Source organism: Oryx dammah, unplaced genomic scaffold, assembly GCF_014754425.2.
Source record: "Oryx dammah isolate SB20612 unplaced genomic scaffold, SCBI_Odam_1.1 HiC_scaffold_2, whole genome shotgun sequence".
Taxonomy (NCBI): domain Eukaryota; kingdom Metazoa; phylum Chordata; class Mammalia; order Artiodactyla; family Bovidae; genus Oryx; species Oryx dammah.
In genome coordinates, this window is record NW_024070186.1 from 133,770,640 (window position 1) to 133,786,814 (window position 16,175).

The following is a 16,175-nucleotide window of genomic DNA, read 5'->3' on the forward strand; positions in this document are numbered from 1 at the left end:
AGACCTGGGTTCCATCCCTCAGTTGGGAAGATCCCCTGGAGAAGGGAATGGCAACCTGCTCCAGTATTCTGGCCTGGAGAATTCCATGGGCTGTGTGTCCATGGTGTCGCAAGAGTCAGACACAACTGAGTGACTTTCAAGTTCAAGTTCAATTTCATGTCTTTATATCTTCCCTGATTCCAGGTTTTTAGTGATTAATTTTTTATTTATTTTTCTCTCATCGAAACAGTTTCTTAGTTTGGAATCAAACATAATTTCAAGGACTTTTTCTCACAAGATTACACTTAATAAATACCACTACTTTTAACTTTAAATATACTATCTTTTCTACTTATGTTCTCTTTAAAGATTACCATCAGCCATTTGTCTGTTGATCAAGATGACTATAAGTTTTCCTAGCCCAGTTCAGTTCAGTTCACTCAGTCATGTCTGACTCTTTGAGAACCCATGAACCACAGCATGCCAGGCCTCCCTGCCCATCACCAACTCCCGGAGTCCACCCAAACCCATGTCCATTGAGTCGGTGATGCCATCCAACTATCTCATCCTCTGTCATCCCCTTCTCCTCCTGCCCTCAATCTTCCCCAGCATCAGGGTCTTTTCCAATGAGACAGCACTTCACATCAGGTGGCCAAAGTATTGGAATTTCAGCTTCAACATAAGTGCTTCCAATGAACACCCAGGACTGATCTCCTTTAGGATGGACTGGTTGGATCTCTTTGCAGTCCAAGGGACTCTCAAGAGTCTTCTCCAACACCACAGTTCAAAAGCATCAATTCTTCGGCACTCAGCTTTCTTTATAGTCCAACTCTGACATTGATACATGACCACTGGAAAAACCATAGCCTTGACTAGATGGACCTTTGTTGGCAAAGTAATATCTCTGCTTTTTATTATGCTGTCTAGGTTGGGAATAACTTTACTTCCAAGGAGTAAGCGTCTTTTAATTTCATGGCTGCAGTCACCATCTGCAGTGATTTTGGAGCCCAGAAAAATAAAGTCAGCCACTATTTCTACTGTTTCTCTATCTGTTTGCCATGAAGTGATGGGGCCAGATGCCATGATCTTAGTTTTCTGACTGTTGAGCTTTAAGCCAACTTTTTCACTCTCCTCTTTCACTTTCATCAAGAGGCTCTTTAGTTCTTTTTCACTTTATGCCATAAGGGTGTTATCATCTGCATATCTGAGGTTATTGATATTTCTCCCGGCAATCTTGATTCCAGCTTGTGCTTCTTCCAGCCCAGCATTTCTCATGATGTACTCAGTTCAGTTCAGTTCAGTTCAGTCGCTCAGTCGTGTCCAGCTCTTTGTGACCCTATGAATCGCAGCACGCCGGGCCTCCCTGTCCATCACCAACTCCCGGAGTTCACTCAGACTCACGTCCATCGAGTCTGTGATGCCATCCAGCCATCTCATCCTTGGTCGTCCCCTTCTCCTCCTGCCCCCAATCCCTCCCAGCATCAGAGTCTTGTCCAATGAGTCAACTCTTCGCATGAGGTGGCCAAAGTACTGGAGCTTCAGCTTTAGCATCATTCCTTCCAAAGAAATCCCAGGGTTGATCTCCTTCAGAATGGACTCTGCACTGCATATAAGTTAAATAAGCAGTGTGACAATATACAGCCTTGACGTACTCCTTTTCCTATTTGGAACCAGTCTGTTGTTCCACGTCCAGTTCTAACTGTTGCTTCCTGACCTGCATACAGGTTTCTCAAGAGGCAGGCCAGGTAGTCTGGTATTCCCAACTCTTTCAGAATTTTCCACAGTTTACGGTGATCCACACAGTCAAAGGCTTTGGCATAGTCAATAAAGCAGAAATAGATGTGTTTCTGGAACTCTGTTGCTTTTTCGATGATCCAGCACATGTTGGCAATTTGACTTCTGGTTCCTCTGCCTTTTCTAAAACCAGCTTGAACATCTGGAAGTTCACTGTTCCTGTATTGCTGAAGCCTGGCTTGGAGAATTTTGAGCATTACTTTACTAGTGTGTGAGATGAGTGCAATTGTTGGGTAGTTTGAGCATTGTTTGGCATTGCCTTTCTGTGGGATTGGAATGAAACTGACCTTTTCCAGTGCTGTGGCCACTGCTGAGTCTTCCAAATTTGCTGGCATATTGAGTGCAGCACTTTCACAGCATCATCTTTGAGGATTTGATATAGCTCAACTGGAATTCCATCACCTCCACTAGCTTTGTTCATAGTGATGCTTCCTAAGGCCCACTTGACTTCACATTCAGGATGTCTGGCTCTACGTGAGTGATCATACCATCGTGATTATCTGGTTCATGAAGATCTTTTTTGTCCAATTCTTCTGTGTATTCTTGCAACCTCTTCTTAATCGCCTCTGCTTCTGTTAGGTCCCTACTATTTCTGTCCTTTATTGAGTCCATCTTTGTATGAAATGTTCCCTTGGTATCTCTAATTTTCTTGAAGTGATCTCTTGTCTTTCCCATTCTGTTGTTTCCCTCTATTTCTTTGCATTGATCACTGAAGAAGGCTTTCTTATCTCTCCTTCTATTCTTTGGAACTCTGCATTCAAATGGGTATATCTTTTCTTTTCTCCTTTGCTTTTCATTTCTCTTCTTTTCACAGCTATTTGTAAGTCCTCCTCAGACAGCCATTTTGTTTTTTTGCATTTCTTTTTCTTGGGAATGGTCTTGATTCCTGTCTTGTATACAGTGTCACAAACTTCAATCCATCATTCATCAGGCACTCTGTCTATCAGATCTAGACCCTTAAATCTATTTCTCACTTCCACTGTATGGTCATAGGGGATTTGATTTAGGTCATACCTGAATGGTGTAGTGGTTTTCTCCACTTTCTTCAATTTCAGTCTGAATTTGGCAATAAGGAGTTCATGATCTGAGCCACAGTCAGCTCCTGGTCTTGTTTTGGCTGACTGTATACAGCTTCTCCATCTTTGGCTGCAAAGAATATAATCAATCTGATTTCGGTGTTGACCATCTGGAGATGTCCATGTGTAGAGTCTTCTCTTGTGTCGTTGGAAGAGGGTGTTTGCTATGACCAGCGCGTTCTCTTGCCAAAACTCTATTAGTCTTTGCCCTGCTTCATTCTGCACTCCAAGGCCAAATTTGCCTGTTACTTCAGGTGTTTCTTGACTTCCTACTTTTGCATTCCAGTCCCCTATAATGAAAAGGACATCTTTTGGGGGTGTTAGTTCTAGAAGGTCTTGTAGGTCTTCATAGAACTGTTCAACTTCAGCTTCTTCAGTGTTACTGTTCGGGGTATAGGCTTGGATTACCGTGATATTGAATGGTTTGCCTTGGAAATGAACAGAGATCATTCTGTCGTTTTTGAGATTGCATTCAAGTATTGCATTTAGGACTCTTGTTGACTATGATGGCTACTCTATTTCTTCTAAGGGATTCCTGCCCGCAGTAGTAGATATAATGGTCATCTGAGTTAAATTCACCCACTCCAGTCCATCTGAGTTCACTGATTTCTAGAATATAGATGTTCACTCTTGCCATCTCCTGTTTGACCACTTCCAATTTGCCTTGATTCATGGACCTAACATTCCAGGTGCCTATGCAATATTGCTCTTTACAGCATTGAACCCTGCTTCCATCACCAGTCACATCCACAGCTGGGTATTGTTTTTGCTTTGGCTCCATCCCATCATTCTTTCTGGAGTTTTTTCTCCACTGATCTCCAGTAGCATATTGGGCACCTACCGACCTGGGGAGTTCCTCTTTCAGTATCCTATCATTTTGCCTTTTCATACTGTTCATGGGGTTCTCAAGGCAAGAATACTGAAGTGGTTTGCCATTCCCTTCTCCAGTGGACCACATTCTGTCAGACCTCTCCACCAAGACCTGCCTGTCTTGCGTGGCCCCACACGGCCAGTAAATATCCTTTAAAAATATAATACTTGTCATATTGGGATATATGATTTTATTGACATATTGATTTTATTTTCATCCAGTTTCTTTAATTTTCACAAAGTGACTATTGAGCATATACTATGTGCCTGGTGTAGTACCAAGGAAATAAACATGAATAGGATATGCTACTTTTCTTAAAGAGTTCATAGTCAAGTGAGGGAGATACTAAAATCAATTACAATAAATATTTAGATTTTTGAAATGAAACAGTATAAAAAGCAACAAATTCTGTTTTGAAGAGTGAAAAAAAATAATCAAAATAGGTAGCCTTTTAGTTAATCTTGAAAAATGATAAGGAACTCATCAAGATAAAACCAATATCACTTTTAAGTTTCACATATACATAAATGATAATAATAAACTTAAATTTTAAGGATCAGATTGAATAAGATAATGTGCGAAGACCTAGACTAGTTCTTGGCACAGAGTCAGGTGGCTCCCTAAGAATTTTTATGGTTATTGTTATCTTCATTATGATTGTTGAGGGGCTCGTGGTAAGACTTAAAGATTATTTCTGATACTTTTGAGGATTCGTAGTTAGGAAAGTGTTCATGGTGATAATAGATGCCATAACATTGCTATTACTAATCATAAAGTAGAGAGGACTCACTTTGTTTATATTAAGCAAGGGATGTGAAAGAGAGACAGTATTATCTGTTTATATAACTGGCCACTTTGTTCTTTAGGAAGTTTATTGGTCTGGATCAGTGGCAAGTTTTTAATTATTTCACATTCTGAATTATTCCACATTTTATCCTCTCAGTTATTTCCTAAAACATGTCTAATCCTAAATTTATAAGTATTACCCTGATTATGTCTAATTTAAGAGTAATGGGCTTCCCTGGTGGCTCTGATGGTAAAAAGAAAAAAAAAAAAGTCTGCCAGCAATTTGGGAGACCCAGGTTCAATCAGTGGGTTGGGAAGATCTCCTGGAGAAGGGAATGGCAACCCATTCCAGAATTCTTCCCTGGAGAATTCCATGGACAGAGAAGCCTGGAGGGCTACAGTCCATGGGTGGGGTCATGAAAAGATGGACACCGTTGAGTGACTGATGCTTTTACTTTCAATCATAATAATGGCTTGGCCAACCTAACATTTAGTATTTATAAGGTGCTTTTGTTTACATCTTTGTTTCTCAAGGTTTCACATTCTCAATTGCTTGATGCATATCATTACAGTGTTCAAATTCTAAGATCCCCTATTCCCAGTATCAAAGGTTTATGCCAGACATCATTCATGTAGCATATCCAATATTCAGCATTCTTTGATGGAACATCAGAGATTTAGAGTCCATTTTTGAATTAACCAAACTGCTATTGTAGTTTTATTATTAAGAATGAAATGAAGCAAATACACATTTTCATTTGTATCTGAGATGTAATGATAATACAAGGAAAGTTTTACATCTCTGTGAAAATTTAGCAACTCTTTTTCAGCTCCTGTTACACCAATACATCAAGTCTATATTTCTCAATGTAGTATTTAGTTCCTATTTTATATTATACACCATTTCCCCCTGTTCTGCATTCTTCTTTCCTATGTTCTTCACTCTCTGTTCTCCTTATCTTGCCTGATGTATATCAAGTATTCAGAATCTCCATCACCTGAGGACTGATTTATTATGCTATCCTAATCAAAGGTTATTCACTAAGCGAGGTAGTTCAAGAGCAATTACTTTTGTGTTCAAGATCAAGTCAGATCGAATTATATTGTTTTGGCTCAAAATCCATTCTGTGTCTTACTTGCTCAACAAAGAAGAATTAAAAGTTAATCTTTGTTCTTCAGAGCAGTTGGTAGAAATCAAAAGACTGGTAGTTACTTACAGGTCTATGTCAGAAAGTACTTTAAATGTGCAGTATTGTTAGAGTGAGGAATAATCAGAATACTTAAGTCGGTGTTTGGATAGAGTCCATGGGGTAGATTGAAAGGTGAGTCTCTAGTTCAAATACTGGGAGTCTTTTAGAAGACAAAGTTTAGTTAAAAGAATATTTCATGCATCAGAGATATTCAGGAATAATGTGAAGACATCAGATTATCAGAAAATGAATTTAAGAGCAGTGACTGCATGGAAGACACAGAAATGTGTCCAGAGCCCCCTTCTAGGGGGCTTGCCACCAGCTTTGGGAGTACATCAAACACATTAACACCTTCGTGATGGCCTACTGGGTTCCAACCTTAAAGGCCAGGCCAGTTCAGCCTAACAACAGAATCCCTTTGCTGGGTAATACATTTCCACAGCTCTCTGGAAGGTTGACCATGTGACCTACCCCTCTATCCAATCCTGCTTCTCCATTTCCTTTCCATAAGAATTCCACAGGAATTCATCCCTCCAAAACAACTTGCACCCCAGCTTCAGTGTTATGGGCCAAATTGTCTTCTCCCCATATCCATATGTCAAAGTTCTAACCCCCAATACCTGAGAATGTGACTGTATTTGGAGATAGGGTCTTCAAGGGGGCCATAAGTTAAAATAAGGTTAATAGGGTGGGCCCTTTGGCTGATATCTTAGGAGAAGAAATTAAGACATGTACACAAAGGACCATGTGAAGACTGGGGAGAAAACAGCCATCTTCAAGCTAAGGAGATGGGTCTTAGGAGAAACCAGTCGTGCTGTCCTGGTCATGATGCCAGTTGTCTTGCTGTTCACACTGTGCCCACTGTTCGTTGAACCCAGGGTAGGCAAGGTGCAAGCTAAGAGGCTGGAAGAAGATGCTAAGAGCTGTAGGAACTGCAGACATGTTTATTCTCTCCTGGCTGGCACAGCAGCCGTAGCAGCAGACATGCTATTTTCTCTGCTCTCGTGGCTGACCCAACAGACGCAGCCACGACATAGCAGTAATGCCACCACTTTCTAGGTGGAGCTCACATATCCCTACAGCACAAACAGCTCGTGACCAGTCAAGCACCTCATGATGCGCGTGTGCAGTGCTATGAATGACCTCAGCTGCCACAGAGTCATGATTCGTAGAATGTGGGGTGAGGGACCTCAGCTGCCACAGAGTCATGATTCATAAAATGTGGGATGAGGGAGTCTGAACACACCATCTTGGCTAATTTACTCTCTCCTCACATGTGCCAACACCTTGATCTCAGAATTCTGAGGAAAAAAAATTCTATTGTTTAAGCCACTCAGTTCATGTTACCTTGTGCGGGTAGGAAGAGCTGACTAGTAAACGCAGTGTCTGCCAAAAATCTCACCAGGAACCTTTGATAGAAAGGAAATGGGTTGCCTTTTCTTTCTCCAGGGGATCTTCCTGACCCAGGGATCGAACGTGGGTCTCCTGAATCGTAGGCAGATGCTTTTACTGCCTGAGCCACCAGGGAAGTCTTGGTAGAAGCTACTTGAAAGTAAATAAAAACACAAAGTAATTCATTTGAAGGAGCCTCTAATAAAAATACATAAGATTAAAACAGGATATAAGATTAAATATATATATGGAATATATTTACATTTAAGAAATAATCGAATTTTTTAAAAAAAATTCAATTTAAAGGAACCAAAACCATGGACAAATATGTTCCCTTTATCTGGCACATGCAAGTTCTCCTTTTCCCTGTTAAGAGTATTTCTTTTATTTATTTCTTTTTTAGGGCTCCGTGGCTTATGTTTCCCAGCAGGCCTGGATTCAGAATTGCATTTTGCAAGAAAACATTCTCTTCGGCTCTGTCATGCAGAAGCAGCTTTATGAGAGAGTTTTGGAAGCCTGTGTTCTCCTTCCCGATTTGGAGCAGTTACCAAATGGAGATCAAACTGAGATTGGAGAAAAAGTAAGGAAAACATATTTTATCCTATGCAGGAATAACATTCCAGTAAGCTGCACTAATAAAACATCTATAGCCCTTTTCCTGAGGTCTTGAAGAGCTACACAACTATAATTTTTAAAAGTTATTGTAGAAGTCCTATGAAAGAGATGGCAGTTTAAGGATGAATAATCATTTTTTATTGACTACTTGGAAAGCAGGTTAAAAATCAGCAGGAAATTCTGTTGTTAGTGTCTATACAGGGAAATGAAAGCCCACCAAGTGGATCATCAACACTTTGCCTTAGTTTCTGGCATAATGCTGTTCGCTATCTAATGAGGGAGTCATAGTTTTGTTTCTTTGTGAATCTCTTGTGCACAAAGTCAAGCCTAGGAGAGTAGCAGCAGAGCCCCAGTCTCTAGCGGTGGCACCAAGACCAGGTTCCAACAAAGCTCCGAGACAACGCTGTCATTATGTACCCGTTCCATGCTCATACATTCTTCCTTAAGAGTAGATTGTTTCCCAGACGTCATATTCTTTGTTCTATTTGTTTTCATTGAGTTAATGAATAGTGACTCCTGGAGTTAGTGATGGACAGGGAGGCCTGGCGTGCTGTGATTCATGGGGTCACAAAGAGTCGGACATGACTGAGCAACTGAACTGAACTGAACTGAACTGAATGAATAGTTATCATGCTGCCCAGTGTTTTGTAGTTAAAAACAAAACAAAATAAGATATCACAAGTCAAATAATGAACCCCAAGAGATTATCCCCAATCCTTGACTAAAATCCATTAATTAAACATGAATGCAAAAGCAGCCTCTGCCTACGATTCATATGTACTATGAAGATAAGTAAATAATCCTTAGTGTTTTGAATTTCTGAGAAGAGAATTAGCATAATGTTGTTAAGCATTTTTACCCTGGCCTCTTATTATTTAATTGTCTTGTTATATAAATTGAAAACCATAAACAAAATTGTAGAAAGTGCCAGTGTTTAAAATCTAGGATGTATACTTTGCTGTACATCTGAAACTAACACAACATTGTAAATCATCTCTGTTTCAATAAAATATAAAATCTAGGACAAGGTAGATCTTACCTTTTAACTAGACTTACACTGTTTTTATTCATAACCAATTACTTTGCAGATGTATGTTTTCAAAGTGTTAAGTAGATTTAATTTTTTGCAACCTCTGTGTTTTTTCTGGCATCTTCACTATCCCTCTAGGCAATAGCACCATAGCTAAAATTATACAGAAATGCGACTCCTTCAAACTTGTTAATACACGTTGAATATCTTGCTGATAAAGCCAATCTTTAATAATATGAAATAGCTAATGCGTGTGTGCATGCTCGGTTGCTTCAGTCATGTCCTACGCTTTGCGACCCCATTGTAGCCCACCAGGCTCCTCTGTCCATGGGATTCTCCAGGCAACAATACTGGAGTATGTTGCCATTCTCTTCTCCAGGGGATCTTCCCAATCCAGGGATCAAACCAGCGTCACTTATGTCTTTTACATTGGCAGGCAGGTTCTTTACCATTACTGCCACTTGGGAAGATGGAAATAGCTAATCATATGTAATGTGGAAAATTAAAAATGTGAAGTATAGATTTAATAGTCCTTAAGTGTTATTACCACTTTTAAATTCTGCGTTTTATATTTTATAATTAAATTTCTCCCAATCTGATGATGTACCTTAAAAATGTAATCGAATATTTCAGAAGGATATCTGTTTACAGCTGTTTATGGTCCATGGATTCACGAAGAGTCAGACTCGACTTGCCAACTAAAACAATGAGATGACAAAGATAATGAATGTGGGATTTTCTTCACCTTTATTATCTTTTTCTTTGATGTAATTCAATTGAACACAAATATTTATTAATCTGTTATTTGCCCTTTTTCTACAATGGAGTACATAAGGGTGAGCAAGAGAGCTATCACTTTGTCTGCAAGGGATTGGAATCAACTGGATCTCTGCCAATGATGTTATCAATTGCCTTTACCAGTATTTATTTGGACACTATGTGCTGGGAGTGCAAGGATAAACTAGGTAGGAGTGGATAGGAGAATGAGATGCTGACATGAGTATTGCTATTTCTAGCAATGGATGAGTAAACAGAAAACTATAAGACAAGAAGGGAGGGAAGAAATCGCTTTACCTGAAACTCTGGGTAGAAGATTGATTTCAAAGAATACTTGCAGTGTGTAGCTTTTGAGTTGCAAAGGGAGGGTGTGGGTGCCCAAGCAGAGTGAACACTCTGCAGATAGGAAAAGGCAGGCTAGTCTGATTGTAGGTCAGTCACTTGAGGGCAGCATTGGGTGAATGGTTGAAAGATGAGTTAATGCCAAAATATAAGTATCTTGGATTTCTACTAAGGAATTTGCTGTTGCTCATAAATGATGAGAAGAGGAAGATGTGGCTATCCAAGATTTTTAAGCAAGATGACATAATTGCTGGATGCATGATGACAAGTCAGAGGGTGGATTAGAGAGAGAAGTGATTGAGTGACTATAGCTAATGTATATTATATCTATACTCAGTATTGGATTCATCCTAGATAGTTTAAGCTCATTAAATGTTCATGACAAACCCATGATTGGAGACTGTTACAATCACACATACTCACAGATATATGTATCATATTACTTTGTTGTATTTATGTATCATATTACTTTGTATGTATTTTTTTGCTCTTGTCTCCTTTGCTAAAATATGACCTCCCCATGACAGAGGCTCAGTTTCATTTATCATTAAATCCCAAGTGCTAGCATAGCTCTCCACCCGAAGAAGGAATGGCAACATATTTCAGTATTCTTGCTGGGGAATTCCACGGAAGGAAGCAGGCTACAGTCCGTGGGGTCTCAAAGAGTCGGACATGACTGAGAGACTAGCACTTTCATATTCTTTAACAGCTCTCAGAATATAGTAGATATTTGTTGAGTAGAGGGAAGATGAAAAAGGCAAAGAAGCAATGGCGTTTGATAATTATAGGGCACTGGTTAAGTTCCATGCTGCATGGATAGCTTTTAAACCAGATCTGTAAATACTAAATATAAAATAAATCAAGTAAATTGGGCCTGGCCACATAATTCTCCATACATAGCTGTACATGTCGATTCTAATTCTCACATAGAGTGATGTATATTCCTTATTCTTGTTTAGAGTTGTACTTTTGCCAGCAAGACTTGTAGTAATCTTTCTACAGAAGAAAATAAGACATGTTGATTACTGCTTTGGTAATTTAGCTATTCTTCTCAATTTCCTATATGTCAATTTAAAAATTATCAGCAGTGTCAGTATACAAATGACAGCCAAAAAAGTCTCCTTTAATATTCCACAGGCACAACCTTTCAGAGGTAAGGAATTGGACATTCTTTTCTCCATAACTGTTAGTATCTACTTTTTAAAAGCAAGCGATGAAGAGAAAGCAGATATATCTGTTAATTTACATAAATTAATGGCACTAGGAAATAGAGGCTTTTGGAATTTCAGGGTAAAGAAAGGGTGAAATGTTAATCCTGAGTTATTACCTATCCCTGCTACAGAAGAGAATTTGGACATAACTGTGTTCTTTGGGGGCTTCCCAGTTGGCTCCATGGTAAAGAACCTACTTGCCAGTGGAGGAGACCTGGGCTAGATCCCGGGATCAGAAAGATCCCCTATAGAAGGGAATGGCTACCCACTCAGTATTCTTGCCTGGAGAATCCCATGGACAGAGGAGCCTGGTGGGCTCCAGTCCTTAGTGTCGCAGAGTCAGACATGACTCGAGCGACTGAGCACACGCTCATGCATGCATGTGTTCTTTGAGATTTACACATTTTTCCTATTTTTTTTTCTCCTGCTTCATTTTCAGGGTGTGAATATAAGTGGTGGACAGAAGCATCGAGTGTGTCTGGCCAGAGCTGTCTACAGTGGGGCTGACATCTACCTCCTAGATGATCCCTTGTCTGCAGTTGATGTTCATGTTGCAAAACAACTTTTTGAAAATGTGATTGGGTCCTCTGGCATGTTAAGGAACAAGGTAGCCATAGCATCACATATGCTTTTGTGAGGGAAGGGGAGAATAATCTACGTAGCTTTGGGCGCCGAATTCTAATACTTTATTTGTTGATGCAGAGTAGTCAAATTTCACATAAAGAATGGGATGGTATATTGCTCTTTCACAGACTTTAATGAATATTTTAAAATTCTTACAAGTTTACTCTACTTATGTGATTATTACCTCATTGACTCATACTGTGTCCAAAGGTGATTTACACACCAAAATGAGTGACTTAAGTTTAGCTGACCATTTTTTGGAAAAATGGAATTTTGTTGTATGAAACTTTTATGGAATATAGTATTTATTATGTTTTACTTAAAATTAGGTATTTTAAACATAACCTTAATAACAATCCAGTTGTTTTGTGAAGGAACAAAGGAAAAAGGAATTAATATTTACCAAGTACATATCATATTTGACACTAGTTAAATATGACTAATGTGACACTAAGTTAGTTCATTTAGTTCTTATAGAAAGTCTCTGAGATAAGCATTATCAATAGTCCTGTTTTATATATGAAGAAACTTGGAACTCATAATGACTTGATATAGCTTGCCCAATTTAGGAACCACAGAAATTTTGTTGTTGTTGTTCGGCTGTGCTGGGTCTTCCTTGCTGTGCAGGCTTCCTCTAGTTGTGGCGAGCAGGGTCCGCTCTCTAGTTGCAGTGTACGGGCCTCTCATTACAGTGGTTTCTCTTGTTGCAGAGTACAGGCTCTGTGGGCAGGGGTTTCAGGAGCTGCAGCACATGAGCTAATAGTTGTGGTTCTCAGCCCTAGGGCACAGGCTTGAGAGCTGTGGTACGCACAGGGCTTCGTTGCTCCGCAGCATGTGGGGTCTTCCCGGATCAGGGATGAAACCAATGTCTCCTGCATTGGCAGGTGGATTCTTTACCACTGAACCACCAGGGACACCCCAAGAACCACGGAGATTTTTAAAAGTCTCTCTGACTGCAGAGCCATATGCATGTATCCACAGTGTGTGCTTATAAATTTATTTATACAGAGAATTCTGGAAAAAGTAAATAAATGTATAAGATGGCAAAATAAATATTTAGGTAAATCACAGACAAATGTCTTTACTTATTGAAATGAACCCAAGATAAATCTTCTCATTCAATTTAGTGTATATTATACAGTAATACGGAAAGATTTAAAAATAAAGACTATGTGTTTAACTTAAACATGTTTTTGTAACACTACGTGCATGCTAAGTTGCTTCAGTTGTGTCCAACTCTTTCCAGCGCCATGGACTGTAGCCTGCCAGGGCTTCTCTGTTCATGGTATTCTCCAGGCAAGAAAACCCACTAGAGTGAGTTGCCATGCCCTTCTCCAAGGCATCTTCCCAGGGCTTGAACCCAGCTCTCTTGCATCTCCTGCACTGGCAGGCCAGTTCTTCACCAGTAGCACCACCTTGTAACAGTACAGGACCTTCCAAAAAGGACGCAAGAATGACAGCTATGAGACTCTTTTTAATTTGTTGTAAATTTGATTCATTCTTAATGAATGAAGAATACCTGAACTAATAGGGTAAAACATTTGCTGACTTTTTTTTAATTTTTGTCAAGTAGTGTATCATCATTCATTGTGAAATATTTATGTGCTATCTTAAAGTGGTGCCTCCCAAGAATTATACTCTAAAATAGTAAAGACAAAAATTAATGATGGCAGCTCTCTTTTTTTTTAATTTTATTTATTTATTTTTAGTTGTGCTAGGTCTCCATTGCTGTGCAGTCTTTTCTCTAGTTGCAATGCATGGGCCTTCTTATTGTGGTGGCTTCTCTTGTTGTGGAGCACAGACTCTAGGGTGATCAGGCTTAGTAGTTGCGGCATGTGAGCACAATAGTTGTGGTCCTCAGCTCTAGATCACAGCCTCAGTAGTTGTGACGCATGGGCTTAGCTGCTCTTCCCCGAGCAGGGATGGAACCCGTGTCCTACACCGTCAGGTGGATTTTTTACCACTGAGCCACCAGAGACACCCTGAAGCTCTCTTTAAAATAGTTATTTTGACCATCCTTTGTTAACCCAAGGGATAAAATACTCTTTTTCAGACTCGAATTTTAGTGACACACAACCTCACACTTCTACCACAGATGGATCTCATTGTTGTGATGGAAAGTGGCAGAGTAGCACAGATGGGAACATACCAGGAAATTCTGTCTAAAACCAAAAATCTCACGAATTTGCTTCAGGCCTTCAATGAACAAGAAAAAGGTGAGGACACAATTAAAAATAAGCCTAAGATACAGTGTGCTAACCCATTCTGAAAGGCCATTGATTGTCTGATTTCTTACTCTGTATTTTTCTTCATTCATGATTGTTAAGTCAGGAGCCGAATATCCTTTCTCTAGAAAAGAAACAAATACTTTGGGATACATCAGCTAAAAATCAACCTCATATATGATTTTTAAGCAAAATGTTATGCCCCAGGATCAGTTTGTTCATCCATGAAATAAGAGATTAGATAATTTATAAACTCTACTGCAAATTTAGAATATAATGACTCTAAACATTCTGCTTTGTTTAAATTAGATTCATATCAAATAAATAATAAGTCTTTAAAATGTATTATTGCATGTTGTGGGAGAGAGACAAACGAAAAGAAAATCTGAAGAATGACAAAGGGGAATAATTGCTGTCTAACTTTTACAAAACAACTACTGAGTTTATTTACTACTAATTCTTATTTCTATAGTCCTAGCATTTTAAATTAAGATTAAAAGATGTTTGTAAAAATGAAGCTGTTTGATCTTTATGTAATTAGGACACAAGGGTATTTGAAATCTAGCATTAGTTTAATGTTCTAGAGATAGATCATTTTCTCACTCTGAAAACTTGATGTGCCATTATCTCTTTTCCCAGCTATAGATGGTTTCTCATATAGACCACCATCATGATCCTTGTGCTATACCTTTCCGGGACACCACTGAGAAATGACTATAAAATCAGTGAACTATTTCAAAATTCCAGGCTAAAAAGAAACATAGGGTTATGTCTTAGTATTTTCTGCATGAACTGTTACCTATTAACTCACTTTACATTTTACCTGGATGTAAAGGTCAGAAAGATATGAAACCAGTTCATAATAGGATCAGTGCAATTTAGTATTTGAGTGCCATGAAATTAAATAAACAAAGCCATTTTGCTGTTTTTTTCTAAGCTAATACACATTAGGTATGCACTACTATTTTTTTATTCCTTGTTTACACTCCTTTCTCAAATTGAAATGTTCTATATGTAGATGCATTCAGAAATATCTGATGCATCGTCAGATGGTTGTGGTCTTTCTTAGTAAGAGAGGCACCTTATCTTTTCTTAAAGGCTAGCAGTTTTGGAAATGAGCCCTTGCCTACTTGGTCAGGCTAAGTAATAACTTATGTTTAGTGTGTAGGAAAGGCAGGTCTATGAGTATCTCTGAGGGCTAGAATGAGGATGCAGTCTGTCATTGTCTCTGTCCTCAGCACTTAGGTAGCCTCATGCTAGGCACTCCATAACTGTTAAACAGATGAATTTGCCTCCATTGTTTCTACCAAAAGTATGTCTCTTCAGAGTTAATGGAATGATATGTAATGAGCCAGTATTGCTATTTATTGCTATGAGCCAGTATTGCTATTTATTTTAAAGATCACATGAAATATAAGTTACATTACCTTGGGAAATATAGCTTTTTAAGCAGGCAATATGTAAGTGTTAAGTTCAATATTTAATTGACCATAAAATATGGAACACACTTTTGAAAGCTGTGGCTCTTGTTTAAATCTCCAGTTTTGGAAAAAAACATCATTCCTTCCCAGCACTGATAAAACTTCTTAAGTACACCAGTCCTCTGCGGTAACAAGTGGAAAATATTCTTGAAGCTGGGCTGACATTAATAGATGTTACAATCTCACCACCAGAAATATGCCATAATTAGAAAAATGTAAATGGAACTTTTTTCTAATTATTTCAATATTGTGTGTTCTCTGTTACAATTCAGAAAGGTGGTGAGTAGAGATCATTTTTATACTGGAAATAGAATATGTTTTGCAAAGTGAATATTTCTGGGATTTTGATTTTTTTGGATGCTGAGTAAAAAATACATGAAAGCTTTTAAAAAGCAGGCCAAATAGTATTCATGGTAATGCTAGATAGATAGATATATGTAAAAGGTCAGCCATATATATTGTCATTTTATTACTGATCACACAGAACAGAGCAAAAAATAGATTAACTGATATAAAATTGATAATAAAACATCCCACCAAACAGCTTCAAATCTAGTTACAGTTAGCGTCACATGCCTGCAGTTATTTCCCTTGGATTAACTTGGCATAGTCCTCTACTATGTCCCTGCTCTGCCTTTCCTCACTGCTGATGACCCGGACACTTGTTCTTCTTTTCCTATCATTCGCCCTCTCACTACCAGAGCTGATGACAGATAAGTAGAGTTTATGGGCTTCCCTCATAGCTCAGCTGGTAAAAGAATCTGCCTGCAATGCAGGAGACC

General features: G+C 38.8%; 1 protein-coding gene across 1 annotated transcript in view; it reads left to right on the plus strand.

The window, feature by feature from the left end:
- LOC120882101 (multidrug resistance-associated protein 1-like) overlaps window positions 1-16,175 on the plus strand; it is a 95,940-nt gene that overhangs the window by 43,878 nt on the left and 35,887 nt on the right. Inside the window, exons 14-16 of the mRNA XM_040265908.1 lie at window positions 7,492-7,668; window positions 11,503-11,670; window positions 13,741-13,903. Coding sequence (XP_040121842.1) covers window positions 7,492-7,668; window positions 11,503-11,670; window positions 13,741-13,903 — 508 coding nt within the window. The remainder of the gene's footprint in view (window positions 1-7,491; window positions 7,669-11,502; window positions 11,671-13,740; window positions 13,904-16,175) is intronic.